The 16659-nt window shown below is 47.2% G+C and overlaps 1 protein-coding gene and 1 non-coding gene across 2 annotated transcripts; one reads left to right on the plus strand and one right to left on the minus strand.

The window, feature by feature from the left end:
- Positions 1-2883: 2883 nt before the first annotated feature.
- LOC135390877 (plasma kallikrein-like) lies at positions 2884-15725 on the minus strand. Its single transcript, XM_064620829.1, has 9 exons — positions 15617-15725; positions 11035-11210; positions 9335-9563; positions 8549-8662; positions 8254-8464; positions 7968-8100; positions 4401-4569; positions 4203-4345; positions 2884-3556 (listed from the first exon to the last, which is right to left on the minus strand). The coding sequence occupies exons 1-9, from the start codon at positions 15654-15656 to the stop codon at positions 3377-3379; spliced, it is 1395 nt and encodes a 464-aa protein (XP_064476899.1). The 5' UTR covers positions 15657-15725; the 3' UTR covers positions 2884-3376.
- Positions 14837-14918, plus strand: Trnas-uga (transfer RNA serine (anticodon UGA)). The gene has a single exon. It is a non-coding gene; the product is annotated as a tRNA-Ser (tRNA).
- Positions 15726-16659: the final 934 nt, after the last annotated feature.

Here is a 16659-nt window from a genome sequence, read left to right on the forward strand (position 1 = left end):
ATCTGGCCATTGGCAGTGGAGAAGCCAGCGGAGAAGTGAAACATGTTACACAATTATTACCTCTCTGACAAGCTAGATGTTTACATAAGATATAAATGACCCCCGTAAAACGGAAAATCTCCCTATGTAAGCTCATTTCATGTACAGGGCTAAGAGAATTTGCCTGGGACTTGTGGCAAATAGCCTCAGGGGAGAACATATAGGTACGAGCCGATAAAGATAATCCTTTAAAAACCGTGAAATATTTAGAAAGACGCTTAGTGAAATTTTGAAAGCTTCTGGGTGAACCGGTTGGTTCCATGCACCGACTGGGCGACACTTAGGGTGTGGGTTCGATTCGAACCTTGCCGCCATATAGCATCTTATTGACATACCTACCACAGGTCGGTTGGAAACAAGCGCTTGCTCAGCATTTTTGTCTCAGGGGTGTCTTGGAATTCCGCGGGGATGCGTTGACATCCGTTGACATTTCGTCAGGTACCTTTGGGGAGTCGGGGTGATAAGCGGTGTAGGATGTTGCTGAGAAAACCCCTGGTTGAACTTGACGTGCACCACAAGGAACAGTTAAGTCACTCCTTTAAAGGTGCGAGAAATATCAGGGGTGTGATGTATCGTTAACCTCCTTCTCTTGCGCCCCTGGTGGTCTTTACAGAGTTCAGGACCCCTGAATTGTCCGCCCCCCTGTGGGAGTGCGTTTTTTTCTTGTATGTATGTGTGTGTGTGTGTGTGTCCGGCTAAAGTCGCCGTGTTTCTAGGAAACCCACAACGCCCTCGTCCGAGGTTTTGTTATTGTTGTTTGATTGGCAAGGAGCGTCTATAGCATCCTGTATTCATGGCACACGAAGGGGATGAACAGAGTCATTATTTAATGAGCGTCTTGGTCGGCTAATGTTCCGCCCCGTAAAGGAGGATGTCGGTTAATTTATGGCCACTGTGCGTAAGACTTAGGAACATCATCAAAGTCACTAACCAATGCGAGGGCGCTAAATCAACGTCTGCATAAAATAGATGGTGGCTACGCACTGTCGGCCATTATATCTGCTGCACAAGACTTCCATAACGAGGAACTATAGTGAAAGAAGCACTCAATTAAGGAGAGGGAGAAAGGGAGAGAGTGTCGCTGTGTTTTGCTTGGAGCATATACATAGGAAGCCAACAGTGGTATAAACTAAAGGCTCTTTTTTTTTACATTTCAAAGGTAGACGGCGTATACGTCGGCCTCGGTAGACCATTTGGTTGATGTCACATCTGCTCATTCCAAGGTTGCAGGTTCGAACGTGGCCAAACACGTCATCTTCTCTCTCTCTTTGGTGGCGTCGTATACAAACTGCTTACAGCTACCTATCTTCACCATCAACGCTTGAAAAGAGCTATGTTAACGACCTTCATCGCACTGATAGGAGGTTGTCAGCTGTGTGCATCTAAAACTATACTGGTTAAACCACCTTGCAGTAGTTCAAACGTGGTGCGAGACGTTGCTTGTGGGAATGTAGCTATACAACTACATAGTTAAACTTAATTGTAACTATACCGCTGCAAAAATGTAGTTGAAGTTGAGTTAAACTACAAGTTTCCAGAAGTATAGAGAGTCGCTATAGGTAGATTGCAACATAAATATAGTTATTGCTCATTTCTGTCAGTTTGAAATTAATTTTGTACGGGGTGAACTGCTGCTTAGTTAAAGTAAGTTTTTGTCATAAAGTTATACTGCCTAATGAGCTACTATGATTCTACGATACTATGATACTATGTGATTCTTAAAATTTCAATGATGAAAGAATATGCCGAAGCTATCATTCAGATATCATCGCATGGTTTACACGCTTCAAAACGCTCTCGGTAAGCCCCTCAGTAATTGATTCAATTTGACATTTTCAAACAACTTTTACACGTTTTATAACGTGCTTCTTGATGGCTTTATTGTATGCCACAGAGATGTCTGTGCGATGTCTGTCTATAATAGACCATGGTAGCGGTCTTGGGACGTAACTTAGTAGTCACTTACTGATGAATTAACCAGTAATTGTAACTGTTACATTGCTGTAACTAGTCGCTGTCTATATAGTTACGGTCACTTTAGAACTCCCTGTTTGTCTCCTAATTTTTATCGCATCTTCGTTCGCTATACCTGTCGCCGACTGGTAATTCACCATGAAAGTTGCTCCCTGAGAAAGAGATATCAAAACAGCTACTGATTACTTGCGCGGTGAGTGATTACTTGTAACTTCCCAAGACCGCGTGGCAGTATGGTAATTTTCCTTTGGTCCAATACAATCAACTTATCGTAACAACGATTTTAGCTCGAGCTTTGACCTGCCGAGAGTTTCTTTTTTTTTTTTAATTTTTAAGGTTTAGTTTATTGTTTCTCCTATTAAAACAAAATCTCATTATCGGTATATGTATACCGCGATATATAACAGGAAAAGGATTCAGTGGTGTAGCAGGAACAGACTGCTTGCTGAACTGGTTTTATGCAAGTAATACTCGATCCAATTACCCCAGCGCTGTGCAATTAGTTCACGCGAACGTCACTGCGTACGTGATTCGGGTTGAGGACACGCCACGCATGCGCAGCACGAGCGGTTAATATTGTCCTTAATCGATTTACTCCTCTCGCGATGTAATCGATCAATCATACTGATTGATTGCGCTCTAAGCGGGATAAGTCACCGCTTTTTCGGCTCACACGCAATTGATAGAAACAAGTTCGTTCTGGATTTCTTGTTATATCACGTTGTTGGGTTTTTCCTGCACCGTATATAAATGCTCATTCGCGCGTTATCGTGCATGCTACGTGTCCGTATAATCTAATCATGCATCGATACCCTGAAATGTCGCCGTACTGCTCGTGTATTTAATCTATGAAGACAGCATAAAGAAAACTCGAGTTTTGCCACATTTTATTCGAGATATCACATAGCGGAGATAATTTGATTTCTCCGTATCACAATAGTAATCTGGGTTTCTTCGTCGTTATTCCTATATTACATAAAACAGGGACTGTCTATAGAAATTGCATAAATATGCTAAATGTTTCAGATCGGTAGACAATAATAAATAATTTACGTATAATATACTCCTGAAGGCTTCATAGGGCTCACCAACACGTGAAGTCGTGTTGTCCGTACGTAACACAGTTGTAGAGGGAGAAGCAGAAGACGGAAGAAGTTACAATGGCACCGAAACGAGAGCCGGTGCCTGAAGATCAATTAAGATCGGAAGATGGACGGTATTATACAACGTGATAAGAAGAAGATAAGTAGGACCCCGCAAGGAGATAAACGCGCTTGGCAGAATGCGCTGCGGCCAGTCTTAATTTTCTGTTTTGACTGCCCGTTGCTTGGAGCAAAATGTTGGCTCTGATATATCGTCCGCTCTACACGGTATTGGCAGTAACGCCCCCTTCAACGACTTCCAGTATCCAAGGTACGTAGTAGGCAATAGAAGAGAGAACGCCTGGCTTCTTGGCGTGCGCACAACCACTCCCCGTCGACACGACACCGGCTAAAGTCCAACCCTCTTCTGCCTCGTACATCAGAGGACCTCCGCTGTCACCCTGAAAAGTTCAACACATGTACTAAGCGCTGCATAATTGTGATGAACATGTTTTTAGTCTAAGTCTTCCGCTTTCTTCTTTTTAAAGTTAACAAAACTGAGATTAAGGATGGAGAACTCATAACCCCACTATCACCACCACCACCACAAACTCCAAAAGTCAGTAAGTGCGTGTGTCACACACCTCTTACAGAATGTCTGGGGGAGGGTAAACATTGCTTCCAGCACCGTGTGTCGGAGATTTCCGGCGCACCCCAGGTGGTCTAAATTATCCGGTGGTTTAAATTATCCAGAACCCCAGGTGGTCTAAATTATCCGGTGGTCTAAATTATCCAGAACCCCAGGTGGTCTTATTATCCGGTGGTCTAAATCATCCAGAACCCCAGGTGGTCTAAATTATCCGCAGTACTACCCTGCGGCACGTGCAACATGTCGCCATACTGGGCAGACAAACTTTACGTGTAGCATCACGGTACCATTATTATTCTTACAGAACCTCAGCCCTCCCCCCCCCCCATCCCTCCCCCCACCTGAGTTGAAAATCTTGCGCACCCCCGAAGGTGAACAACGCGATGGAACCTAACCCACAACCCAAAGTACCGTACAAATGAACTGTCTTGGACCCTTAAGGGTAGTGGTACACTTACAGAGCAGGTATCGCGTCCACCATCTTCGTGCCCTGCACAGATCATGCTCTCTGCGATGGTATATTCCGGAAGCTGTTCCTGGCAGACGTCCCGGGTGATCACAGGAAGAGCGACTTCGCGTAGGAATTCCCTGCTTTCCTCGTCTGTAACGAAGCAGCCGTCATCAAAGCCGTACAGGGCAAAGCAGGTACTACGTACCGTTCAGTGTGACGCCCCACCCAGCCGCCATACAACTCAGTCCCGCCGTTGGGTCGAAATCGGGTTTCGGAAGACATATGGTTCGGACAAACTCTGATGTGTTGACAGGAGCGTTCATCTGGACCAATGCGAGATCGTGCTGCTTTCGCCAGAGCCATGGTGTCGTGTGCTGATCCGGAGGAAAAAAAGGAAAATTAGGACCACGACCTACTACGCCATTTGCGCTCCTCCCCAACACTAAATTTCCTGGAATGGTGGACGTGCCCAAGTCAGGATTTCTGTGCAAGCAGTACACGTCCCACCAGGGGTGTCCTCTTTCGGAGGGCATAATTGGTAATAGTCACCGTTATAGTCATCCGGAAGGAGGAAGAAATTGTTCTTCAGTATACTGCTTCATTGGGGGATGGGGGGGGGGATGCTTGGGGAAGGTGCGGTCAGCCTGCCCAAGGGTGGAGACTCGGTGCGCCAAGGGGAGGGGGAAAGGAAAGGTGAAAGAGAGGGGGAAAGACGATGGTGGTACAGAAGAGGAAGCGGTGTACAGTACGTCTTGCTCTGGGAATGGGATAGTGTCGCAGAACCACCGAAAACGTGCGAGCGCCCCTCAGTATCCTCAATCGGGATACTCCCTATACCACGGTGACTGTCATAGGATGAGTGGCGAAGTTGCCGCAGCTTCATTAGGACAACAACAACAACTACTACATGAATGACCATGGGATGATGTGATTCGCCGCAACAATAGACCCGAGAAACGTCATCATGACGTTGGTAGACGGACTGAAACCGAAACAAATCGGAAGGGGAGGGCTGGGTTCCAAGAATGGGCACTTGTTCGCTGTTTCCTATTGAAAGAAAAGTAAGACGGAACGTCGCGTACCTTTCAGGGGCCATCGTAATCCCTTTGTAGAGGACGATGGTGTTTCTCTACATTTGGTGACCCGAACAACGAACACCATGTACGGCGTAATTCGGCCATTCACCATCCTAAATATTTCGGCAAACCAGCGGCGAACCACCTTCTGGCAGGAAAGTCGCACCGGGACGCCAGTTCCACTGGGGACCCGCAGGGAGATCAGAGCAAGTTGTTTTCGGCCTCCACCTGCTTCATGATGGTCCTCCCAGGCACAATTCTCTGACGACAAACGACATCCACGCTTACGTACCGGTCGCGGTACTGTCGCCCACTCAGCAACGCACTCACCCAGCAACAATCAGCTACAAGCACCGCCCAACAAAATCAGCAATTACTCAAGCGCATCCAAGCAGTCAAGCACTCAGCATTCGCGTCTCATCACTGGAACCCGCCCGGATCGCAGCGCTCTTGTTCCCGCCATCCCGCTGCTGCTGCATCAACAGCCACATGCACAAGCCCTGTAGAGTCGTCCACCATCCACGAGTTGTCCTCATTCTCCTCTTCATGGTATCGACGCGGACCTCAACCGCATGCACCGCTCCGCGTCTGAGGGGGGGAGTGATGTGGCGGCCCGTGGACGACGACGCGCCTCTGCTGCCGCGCGCTACTGCGCCTGGCAGCCAGTTCTACCGGCACCGTCCTAGCGTGAGGTCACGTCCATCTGCCCCCTGGGACATTCCATCATCGCCGGTCAGGACTCATGTAGAGGACTACCATCGTCCTCTACACCCTAAAGATCGTGGCTTTCGGGTGCGACCTTGTTCGCCTCTAGCTTCGAGCGTAGTTCAACTCTACCAAATTGGTGGCGCTATCGAACACTATGACGTCATTTGTTTACAAACAGAAAGAGTTCTATTGCGGTACCATATCTCAGTGCATGTGGGTTAATATATGAGTGGGATGACGATGAAAAAGATGAGGCATACATACTCGCACGCACACATGACACACGCAAATGAGATATCACACACGCGGGTGCGTCGTAACTGATGGGGATGGTAGTTCATCCGGTCGGCCACCGGAGATGTAGCGCTGTGAAGATCACATCTCCGCATTCATGGCAAAAGCTCTGAGGTCAGAGGAGTTCAAGCAGGCTGGTAGACATCAAGAACAGATAGAATGAGGGGAGGCGTCGACGGTGCTGCACAGGGTTAGAACAAGGACCCAAGACTGCGGCAAGGCTGAGCGGCTTGTTGTTTATACGGGTCAGTTGGGACTGGAGCATTGCTATTTCCGAACTGTATAGAGGGCAGTCGATGAGGACGTGTTGGATGCTTGCCACCATGCTGCAATTGGAACGCGAGCTGGTTGAAGCGTACCCTAGTCTGTGTCTGAACTGCGGGGTGAAAGCCACATTGAGGCTAAGTCGATGCAGAAGGGAGGAGAGACAGCGGGGCAAACGGCCTGAGAGGAAAAACGACAAAGTTGGATCTACGGCGTGCAACAAGGACCTATTTGTAATGTCCCGGCGATATTGTTGCGTCGCCATTGGTTGTATCATCGCCGACAAGAATGCCCTCCTGTCACCACGGCTCAACACATTCGGTATCACCGCCTGTCATTGTCTGGCAGCAGCAGCCACTCTGCCAGCCTCTACATTTCCGCTTAGTCCACAGTGACCTGCATGCGATCCACTGAAAAGTGATTAAGTGACGTCGCACAGATGCTAAACCTCGCTGAGGATGTACCTCACGCACCCATGATCTCTATGCACTGCAAGGCTGCCCTGGAGTCCGTGTACACAACCCCCATTCGCGGAGCCTCGCGCAGAGACCGCAGGAACGACAAGATGGCGTAAAGCTCTGCGGACGTAGAGGAAGTGCAGTGTGCCAGGCGATATCAGTGAAATACTTGGACCCATGGAACAACGAGGGCGGACGATGAACTTACAGGTGTAGAGGACCCGTCGATGTCCAAGGCAGTGGGCTCATAGTATACGCTTCATTAGGATTTTTGTATGCGTCAGTGGGTTTTGGTCCAACAGGAATATATATAAAAAGATGGGACAGGTTGTTACATGACTGACTGTTGGCGACGAAACTAGGGATAGAAAACAAGAAAGGCAGGACACACATAACTCTGTTCCTTCTTGTTTTCTGTCCCTGGTCCGTAGTGTTACAGTCGCCGACAGTCAGACAGGCAATATCATTGGATCGCATTTTTACACTAAGTGCGGTCGGTACTTGTTGCCCACTGTGTGATGAGCTTGCCCGTATCAGCAAGGAGGCCGCTCGATTTAGCTCCACTCATCGGCCCCTATGAAGATCCTGTGCTCCATCGTCGGGTTCTTCACCTGTTCATGTCGTCCACTGGATTGCTCCAGACGCTTTAATTCTTTCTTCTTCTTCTTCTACCTCAGAGCAATGGCCTTTGGCCTTTAATTCTTTCTCGTATTTTCATCCTTACTTCATCATCTTCACATAATGTTCCACATGCAAAGGGCTAGGGTACCACACCACCGCGGTGAAACACCCCCATTTCATCGTCATCATCTATTGCTGTTGGTGGTGGTGTTGTCTCAAGGCAGTTCGCGTAGTAAAATGAATTTAAATGTCGTGATAAAAAAATTCTTATTCGACACGTTGTGTGCGGATTGTATTGATATTTACACAAAAGACGGACACTTCCCAGGTTAGGTTGTAATAATGACTCACATTCCAGGGCTTGAACCCATTGTAGTCTGGATGAACAATGATCTTGCGTACGTATCTGACGACTGCGTCATCCTCTTGCAGCAAACTACCGTACCGGTTAAGGCTCACAGACCAGTCCTCTGAGTCCCTGAAGCTGCAGACGAAAGACAATTCGCAGCTTCAGGTCATTGCTATAAGGGGCGCAATTGCACCAACAGGTGCCTCATGCAACTATACAACGCTCGCCGTATACCGGATTAACCCGATTACCTTCCCATAAGCACTCACACAAAATCATCTAACGTACTCTCTGAAACAATGTGCCGCCGTAACGAGCCACTCCGGTGCGATAAGGGTTGCAGCGCATTGGAAGCCGTACGGCTCGGTCTCTGGAACCCTCAGCATTGCGATCCATGGCCAGGAACCAGGTCTGGCAACTTGGCCTCCGACAATACGGTCCACCGGAGGCGTGGAAGGACGTAGACCACACTTGGTTTCTGGTGCGTCCTTTGGCTTATCTAGAGGAGCAGAGGACAGCGGACTTCATCCACGGGAGATCTAACAAGTCGAGTATAGAATGTAGTTAGAATGGAAATACGTACCGCAGTCTTCCTCGTCCGTGCCATCTTGACAGTCATCGATCCCGTCACACTGCGACTCTTTCTTGAAGCAATGCTTTCGATTGCGACAAGTCAGTAGCTCGGAAGGACACTCCACTAGAAATCGAGGAGTTACGGGTTATGACCAGCTATCCACCACGTCTTAGTGAAATGAAACCAATTAAAATACGTAGCCAACTAGGTAGTCATCTGATCACGGGACACGTTAACCCTCCCCCCCCCCACCCCCTCCAGCTAGAATCAAGGTTTGCCACTCGATGTCTGCTGACTTCTGCTCAGGAAGGCAGTCCTATATACAAACTGCTAGCAGTATAGAACCAGAAATCGGCTAGACAGATGCACTGACCTCGTAAGTGGTGCCATAGTTTCCTGTTTTATAAGAATTTTATGGCAGACAGTGTAAATAACCATAGTACACTTCTACTACTCACTACATCGTTAATGGGCCCCAAAATGCACCTAACGAGAATCCCCTAACCCTAACGAGAATCCCCAGAGAACTAACCGTGGAGAAAATTTTTGAAAAATGTGAATGTGTTTCTGTCTCTGTCCTGGGGGCTTAATCGCTTCATCGTCTTCCTCTGCTTTGCAAATGATTTCATTGCCAACAATCTGTGATGATGATGCATATATATATTCTATGCATATAGTAGTATAATACACTGTATTCGGGACATCTGTAACTATCACAAGAAAGTTAGTGCGCAGCCGAAGAGAGAGAGAGAGAGAGAGAGAGGAGACGAAGGAGAGAGAAGGCAATATATGTACCGTCCGGAAGCTCCACGCTGAAGAAGAGCATGAAGCCCTGGTGAGACGTCAGGTATTCGTACTCAAACTCTACGTGCAACGCCGGGCCCGATGAAACCACGTCAGAAGGAAAGGCCCCACCGCAGAATCTGCCAATGGGCTGTGCCGTGCTGTTCACTCCGTCATACACGTCCAGAGTGTAGTTATTCTTGCAGCTGAGCACGAAAAACTCGCTAGATAATTTCACCACCTGCAACAGTCCAGAATAGCACACGTGGTCTTTGACACCATAGAGCTCTCGCAATACGTAGAGACCGACGTTGCGAATAGGGACATCTCAACAACTCAGCCGCCACGGTATAGACACGGTAGCTGGTGATAGCGGGGGGGGGGGGGGGGGGAACGCGGACACAAGTCACTTTTTCGCGAGGAGAGATGACAAGACGCATACACTTGTCACATAGAGCGGGTATGCCACGATATCCCACAGTTTAAAATCCCATATTTCTAAATTCAAGCTGTGATATGAACAATGGCGGAGTGACAGTGTTGAGTAATACACATTCCTGGCAAAACCTTGCACTATTACGTGATTTTGACATAAGCAGAAGTCATTGTCATGAATAAAAGCCAGGTCTTTGGCGACCGTTAGGCTCAGCATGGCGGGCCACATCAGAGCAGCAGAAATGGTGAAACATGGTTACGTTAGTTACTTGTTCACCACGTGGTTGGGGAAGGATCCCCACAGCTGGGCACTCGCGCAACGCTACGTTAGAGCGCCGTTTGGGATTTTGAACATATGGGATTTTAAACGGCGGATTCTTAATGATGGCATTTCGGGATACCCCCTTATGGAACCCAAAGGAAAACCACAACTTGGCTTGGATTGGATATCATGAATGCCGACTCTGTGTGCTGGGGGCGTCTAAGGGCCGTAGCAGCGCCACCTAGACACAGAATTCCTGCTTAATGCCTCCTCTCTCTCCTTCGCTACGTGGACACACATATAGTCAGAATTCGTCTGCTACAGCAATTCGCCGCTCTGCAAATTCAAGGACTCGCAAACTTGAACCTGTATAGACTAAAAGTGCAACACGCTCTCCAGAAAATTTGTCTCGAGAAAGATATGGAACCGTTTTGCGCTTTATTTTATATATTTTTTTTTCCCATTTAGTACGCGGAGACGTTCGTTCACTACTCGCAGACGACAATGGCTGCCTATGCGGCTGTCGGTGGCTCGTCTCCATGGCTACGACCGCTGAAAGCACGTTCGCGTTTGGCTACGGCAGTTGAAAACATGTTCCTTATTGGCTGACTCCTAGGTGTTACGTCACGGCGACGAGTGAGCAGGCTTTCTCTGTCTAGGTGCTGTTGGCCGTAGCCGCATTCATCATGGACTTGACGTTGGGAGAGGGTATCGTCCCCATTACAAATTATTTGCTTTCCCCTATTCCTCTCTCTCCCATCTTTTCTTCTAGCTACTCCCCTTACGGTTTCCATGTAGAACAGTGAACCCTCGCTATTATGACCATGGTCGCTCCCGAAAATGTTGGTCATAATGCGGAATTGTCATATTAACGGGGGGATTTGCAGAGGTTTCACTGCATCGTTTCCCAGGAGTATGGTCGTAAAGCGCGTATGTCAGATTATCGGGGGTCATATTAACGAGGGTTCACTGTACACGGTACAGGTATATGAAGAGCTCTCGCGCAATGTCAAACCTTTTCGGGTTTTGTGGATACGATTGTCCAAGAGCACCGCCTCTGCAAGGGTGCTGCTTCGGGGTCAATGTCGTAACGGGGACTTCGCAGGTACGCTTGGCTCAAGTTACTGGTCACACCGTGGTTACAAGCTTCAACCGAGTCGAGGGAAGCGAGCCCTCGGCCTTGGCAGCACACTGAAATACAAGGAGACATACTGTAGAAGTGGGTTTTTTCGCGCGGAATTATTTTTCGCGTTTTTCGCGCACACCTCCAAAATCGCGAATTTAAGTTCCCGCGAATAACTCTGGCCATATGAGGGCGAAAATCGTTCGGCGTTCGACGCTATACCGCGACTACCTGATACTTTCTATTCCATGTATAGGCAGTTTAAGCAAGCGCAGAACATTGTTTTATCCCATCAGGCAAGATGAAAAGAAATGAAAATTCATCATGCTTTTGTTACTCCTATAAACGCTTTGCACTATACATGCAATATACCACTATACCACGAAGCCAGAACATGCCCTTCCCCGCATTCTCAAAACCAGCTTGAATGATAGTACCACATCTCAACCGAACTGGTCAGTGCCCCGAGTGATAATTAATACGAACTGCTAAAATAAACTGGCTAACTTGCACACGGCCAGTACTATGGCCTCCTACAGGGTCCCTAAAGGCCATTTGACAGGACCTTTCCTCCAATCTCTGTGAAGAGAAGAAAGGAATAGACCTAGAATGCCGCAATCCACGTGAACAACGGATGTCTTAGTACGTGCCGAAGTATGCCCGAGTATTGACGACGTCACGATATGCAAGAGCAAAGCACTCCCGGAAACCTGTGTCGCGAATTTAAGTTCTCGCGAATCAATCCTTAAAGCAGCTCTGCTCGAAAACGCGAAAATATTTTCCACGCGGAAAAAAACACTTCTACAGTATATGGTGAATGATATTGGTGAGGGTTTCGCGTTCGACTGCGACGAATCTGCTCCGGGGCGATTCATCGTCGGGATGCGCAGTGCTCACTGGTCGCGTCTTTTTAGACGTTTTTAGTTTCTTTCTTCTTTACTAGACCTGGAGCAGCTTGTGCCGCAGTGAGCGGGCACACATCTCCATTTTATTCTCCTATCATCATCATCATCATCATCAGTATACATTTTATTTAATTATTTTAATACGGCTGGCATTATAATTACACCATCTTCTTACTCTTTCCCTTTGTTCGACAAATTTCGAGATTTTGGAGTCTGAATGGCGCGAGAAATCGTTTCTCTGAAAATGTTTTATGACTATGGCAAGCACAGTTCCACAGTTCCACCAGTTCATCACCACCACAACGGTTTTAGAAACTGCTTCGCCATTTCTCTGATTTCATTCATTGTGAAATGCACGCACTTGTCACAAAGCGGAACAAAGCAGCATTGTTTCTTGGAACTTTTTATCTAATCTTCGTGCGCCGTGTCACATGCAGCTGCATGCACTGAGCAAAGAAATGGAGCAATAGGTTGCTGTTCATGTTGACATGGCGGAACATTTATGGAATGTGTTAATAAGTACTAAAACGTCGCCGTACGTTGGACTTATCAGTGATTTTAAATATAACGTACGCTATCCCTTACGTACGCCGTTTTATTATTATGTATATGGATTTAATTTGTATATTTATTACTTAATAATTATTATTACGATTTATTTATTATACGTTTTACTAAACCTCACTATTGCGTCATCGTCAGCAGTGCGCAGGCATGAGCAGGCAGTCCGTGGTCTGTGCACTGCTGACGATGGTCCAATAAGGCCGAAAGAGCGGCTGGTATATGGCGACGTCTGAGTACTTATAGTGGCGAATAGATCTCTCCAGAGAAACGTCATCATGACGTTGGCCCATTCGTTGGAAGCCGAAACAATTCGGAAGGGGAGGGCTGGGTTCCACGAATGGGCACTTGTTCACTGCCTCATATAGAAAAGTAAGACCGAAGGTCGCGTCCTTTTCAGAGACCATCGTAATCCCCTCTAGACCGACCTTCTTCGCCCCTAGCTTCGAGAGTAGTTCAACTCTACCAAACTGGTACGTGGCCCTGTCGAACACTATGACGTCATTTGTTTACAAACAGGTTCATGTCTATTCGGGTGGTCATTTCGTGGCAACACGGCCTATGCTTGGAAATTGCTAGGTCGGCGCCCGAGCTGGATCACGTGGCCGTTGGCACACGAACATGAGTGCCAGGAATCTAGCGGCTTTAGTCACTTGCGTCTTTGGGTTCTGTCGTCTGCTAAACCACGTGAACTTCGACGCGCAGACCAATGAGGGCACTCGCCAACGTTGTAGTTCGGATGTGTGTCACGTGGTTTGATGAACCAGGGGATTTCCCCAACGCCCCGCCGACACAGGTGAAGAGCTGCGTTGTCACCCGGCCAATGAGCAGACCAAGTCACACAATCGTTTTTGAAAAACGCACATTTACGAACAATCAACAACGAAATAATCACCTATAGACAATCACTTGTTGAACATGAGAGAGGAAGTCGCAGTACAATACTGCTATCAGACATTGCATAAGTGCGATGTCTAAGAGTGTAAGATAACAAACTTTCGGTAAAAGAATGTTCAATGGCTGATGAATAGGGAGGGGATTAAAAAAAACACTACTTTTCACTCTCTCCTCTCCCCAGTTATGCGCTTCGACAAAGTAATCGCACAAAATGAGGATCTGGATCCACCTCTGACCCGCACTCGCAAGTCGTAACCTCAACCCGCGGAGTGTCAATCAAATGCAGGTATGTATATGTCGGCGCACTGCCCGAGACGCAGCGCGGGTGCACCCGCACTCGCGCGCAACCTGCAGCATCACTGAATTTGTACTCGCAATGAGCAGCAAAGCTCCGAAACGACTCATAAAGCAGAACGATATCATCCATAATGACAGTCAAGCAACAACAACTTTATTGTGTATGGGATAACTCCTTCCGGACTTACGAGAAGAACGAGGAAAGATCTTCAGGAAGGGGCGGCAGCATGAAAGACAATGCCTACGAGCTCCAATGTGACTAACGAAACAGACAACGTAGTGCGCTACGGCGGAACTGTCTGAGCGCTACGGCTCCAAAAAGTTTTAATGCTATGGATTTATTTGTTTATTCGCCTATTTTGTGCTGAAAAGATAGTCATTGACAGTTAGTTTCTGTTTTTAGAGTCATATAGTAACAGCAGGGGGGTGCCGAGCTTTCAAGGGGGGGGGGGGGTATGGTTGGTGAAGGTTCCACTTAAGGAATTTTTCTTAGACACGGAAATAATCGTGGCACAATGGTGACATCTGTGCATAGCTTTCCCGTTTTATTTGTACATGTTATTACGTTAGAACACAGTACATTACAATACAGATTCATTATGAATGGCATTTCAACATTAAGATGCATAATCAAATCGCAAATGGTTCTTGATGACCCACATTGAGTTTGCGCACCCGCTGATGCATTGCGAGAATACCCGCATTTTGCCCCCAATTTTCCCGCAGCAGCGCTGAATTTTTACCCGCTAATCGCAAACGTGCTCGGTATCTGCGGGTAACCGAGGGTATACCCGCACCCGCTCTCACCCCTACGTACGCTCGCTAAGCCATGAGGGGGAATCACTATAATCCGTTTCAATAGGCTTGGCAGCGCTTCCTGCACGCGCAGCCCAATGCATTGCCAAAGCTGTTGAACGAGGGCTCCTCCCAACTCCTCCAAGCGTGGGGATCCCCCAGGGCCGAGCGCCGAGCTAGGAAGTCTTCTTTCCCCTATTTATGGTATGTGGTGCATCAGTAGCAGCCCGAATCGACGTGCAGTCGTGGCCGAGTGGTTAAGGCGATGGACTTGAAATCCATTGGGGTTTCCCCGCGCAGGTTCGAATCCTGCCGGCTGCGATTATTTTATTCATGTTTTTTTTTCTTTCTTTTGTTGTTTCACTAATGATTCGTTGTTCATTTACATCTCAATGATGTGCTGCCAAACTCCATCAGCCAGTCGGCCCGTATTGCACGCTAAGTATTATAATGTTCGCGACTGCAAGGTGTCTTCGACGTTGCGGTTCAAGGGCTCAGCAGCCAATTCCCACGAGAATTTCTCTCGCCCGTGTTGTTCCCATCTATCTCTTTACCAGAGACAAACAGCAAACCGCACATAAAGTCACTTCCAAAGACTAACACGTCGATCAGTGTAGCTACTCGTCTATAGTCGATCATTTAATCGGCCCGCTACCAAGGTATGGGGGGCAAGGTACTATATATAAGGATTAATTTTTGTGACTGATCGGGGCATCGCTTGATTTAAAATAATATATAAAACTTTTATGACGATTTCGTTAGTGACAGTTAACTAATACAATCAATCAAACAATATAATCATCACATCAAGTCCTCCATTCTTGCTGGCCGTATGGGCGATGAACTCCCTCAATAACCATACGAGTAACACCCTGAAAACTGTGCCCGGGAGCTCTAGTAGAGGAAAGCTGGAAGACAAGCTCCGCGAAAACATTTTTAGCCCTTGCTAAACTGTAAAGTAGGAACTGTACGGCCCGTTGTAAAACAAGCATGCTGCAAGCAGAGACTTATAAAAATACCTGGCAACAGAAGACCACACAGCACTAAGATCCCCTTCATGGTAGTCAGTGAACCGTCAGCAGAACTCAGGACACCTGTGGCACACTAGCATAGGAGCTCGACAGAGATAAAGCGCCTGCTGTGTTTTTTATAGCAGATTATGACGTCCCGATAGTTATCAATTTCGTAAGAGCGCGCCTACGTCAAGATAGCTTTCTTTTGTTCTACGAATGTGACGTGACGTCGTATGGATGGCTTCGATAATCGAGAGCCTTGCAGGGTTTCACCTCACCCTTGGACTAATTTTCAAGTCGTTCATAGGCCACGTGGAGCTGCATGGGCGTCAGGAAGTACATAGTTCAGTCACGAATGTACAGCTGACATGACATGAACGAGTAACAGAGCTACCCAACGCAAGTTTCGCCATTTTCAGAAAAGAGAAGTTCTTATAGCGAGTGTATGCAACTCTAGCAGGGCCTCCTGTCTATTTTGCAGATGAATCCAAGCTCACATCAAGAGACCAGCGTGATATCATCCCTGCCACTTACCTCCATTTTCAGCGAAAATGTCATTCAGTGGAATGGATTCAGATTGAACTAAAATTGTATTGAGCTATACTCAGCTTCACCTCCATTTTATTTTCCAAGCTAGCTCGAAAAAAAGAAAGAAAGAAAGAAAGAGATGATGCGTAATTAAGCATGCACAGCATGCGCAATTTTACATTAAAGCGCAGTTCCTACTGAGTAGCTATGCCTGATCGTGGTTCGAATTGAGCACTTTTATTTTTTCGCTGAGAATGGGAAAAAAGGTAAGCCTAACTAACCCCTAGCTCTTTTTAGGTCTAAAAATCGAAGGTCTTTGCTTGGTATCAATTTCGCGCTAAAAGGTAAGCCTAACCTTGGTGTTTTTTAGGTCCAAAAATCGAAGGTCTTTGCTTGGTACCAATTTCGCGCTTAGATTAAAGCGCAGTTCCTACTGAGTAGCTTTGCCTGATTGTGGGTCGAATTGAGCACTTTTATTTTTTCGCTGAGAATGGGAAAAAGTTCTTTAGGTCCAAAAATCG

This window comes from Ornithodoros turicata, chromosome 4 (genome assembly GCF_037126465.1).
Source record: "Ornithodoros turicata isolate Travis chromosome 4, ASM3712646v1, whole genome shotgun sequence".
Lineage (NCBI taxonomy): Eukaryota > Metazoa > Arthropoda > Arachnida > Ixodida > Argasidae > Ornithodoros > Ornithodoros turicata.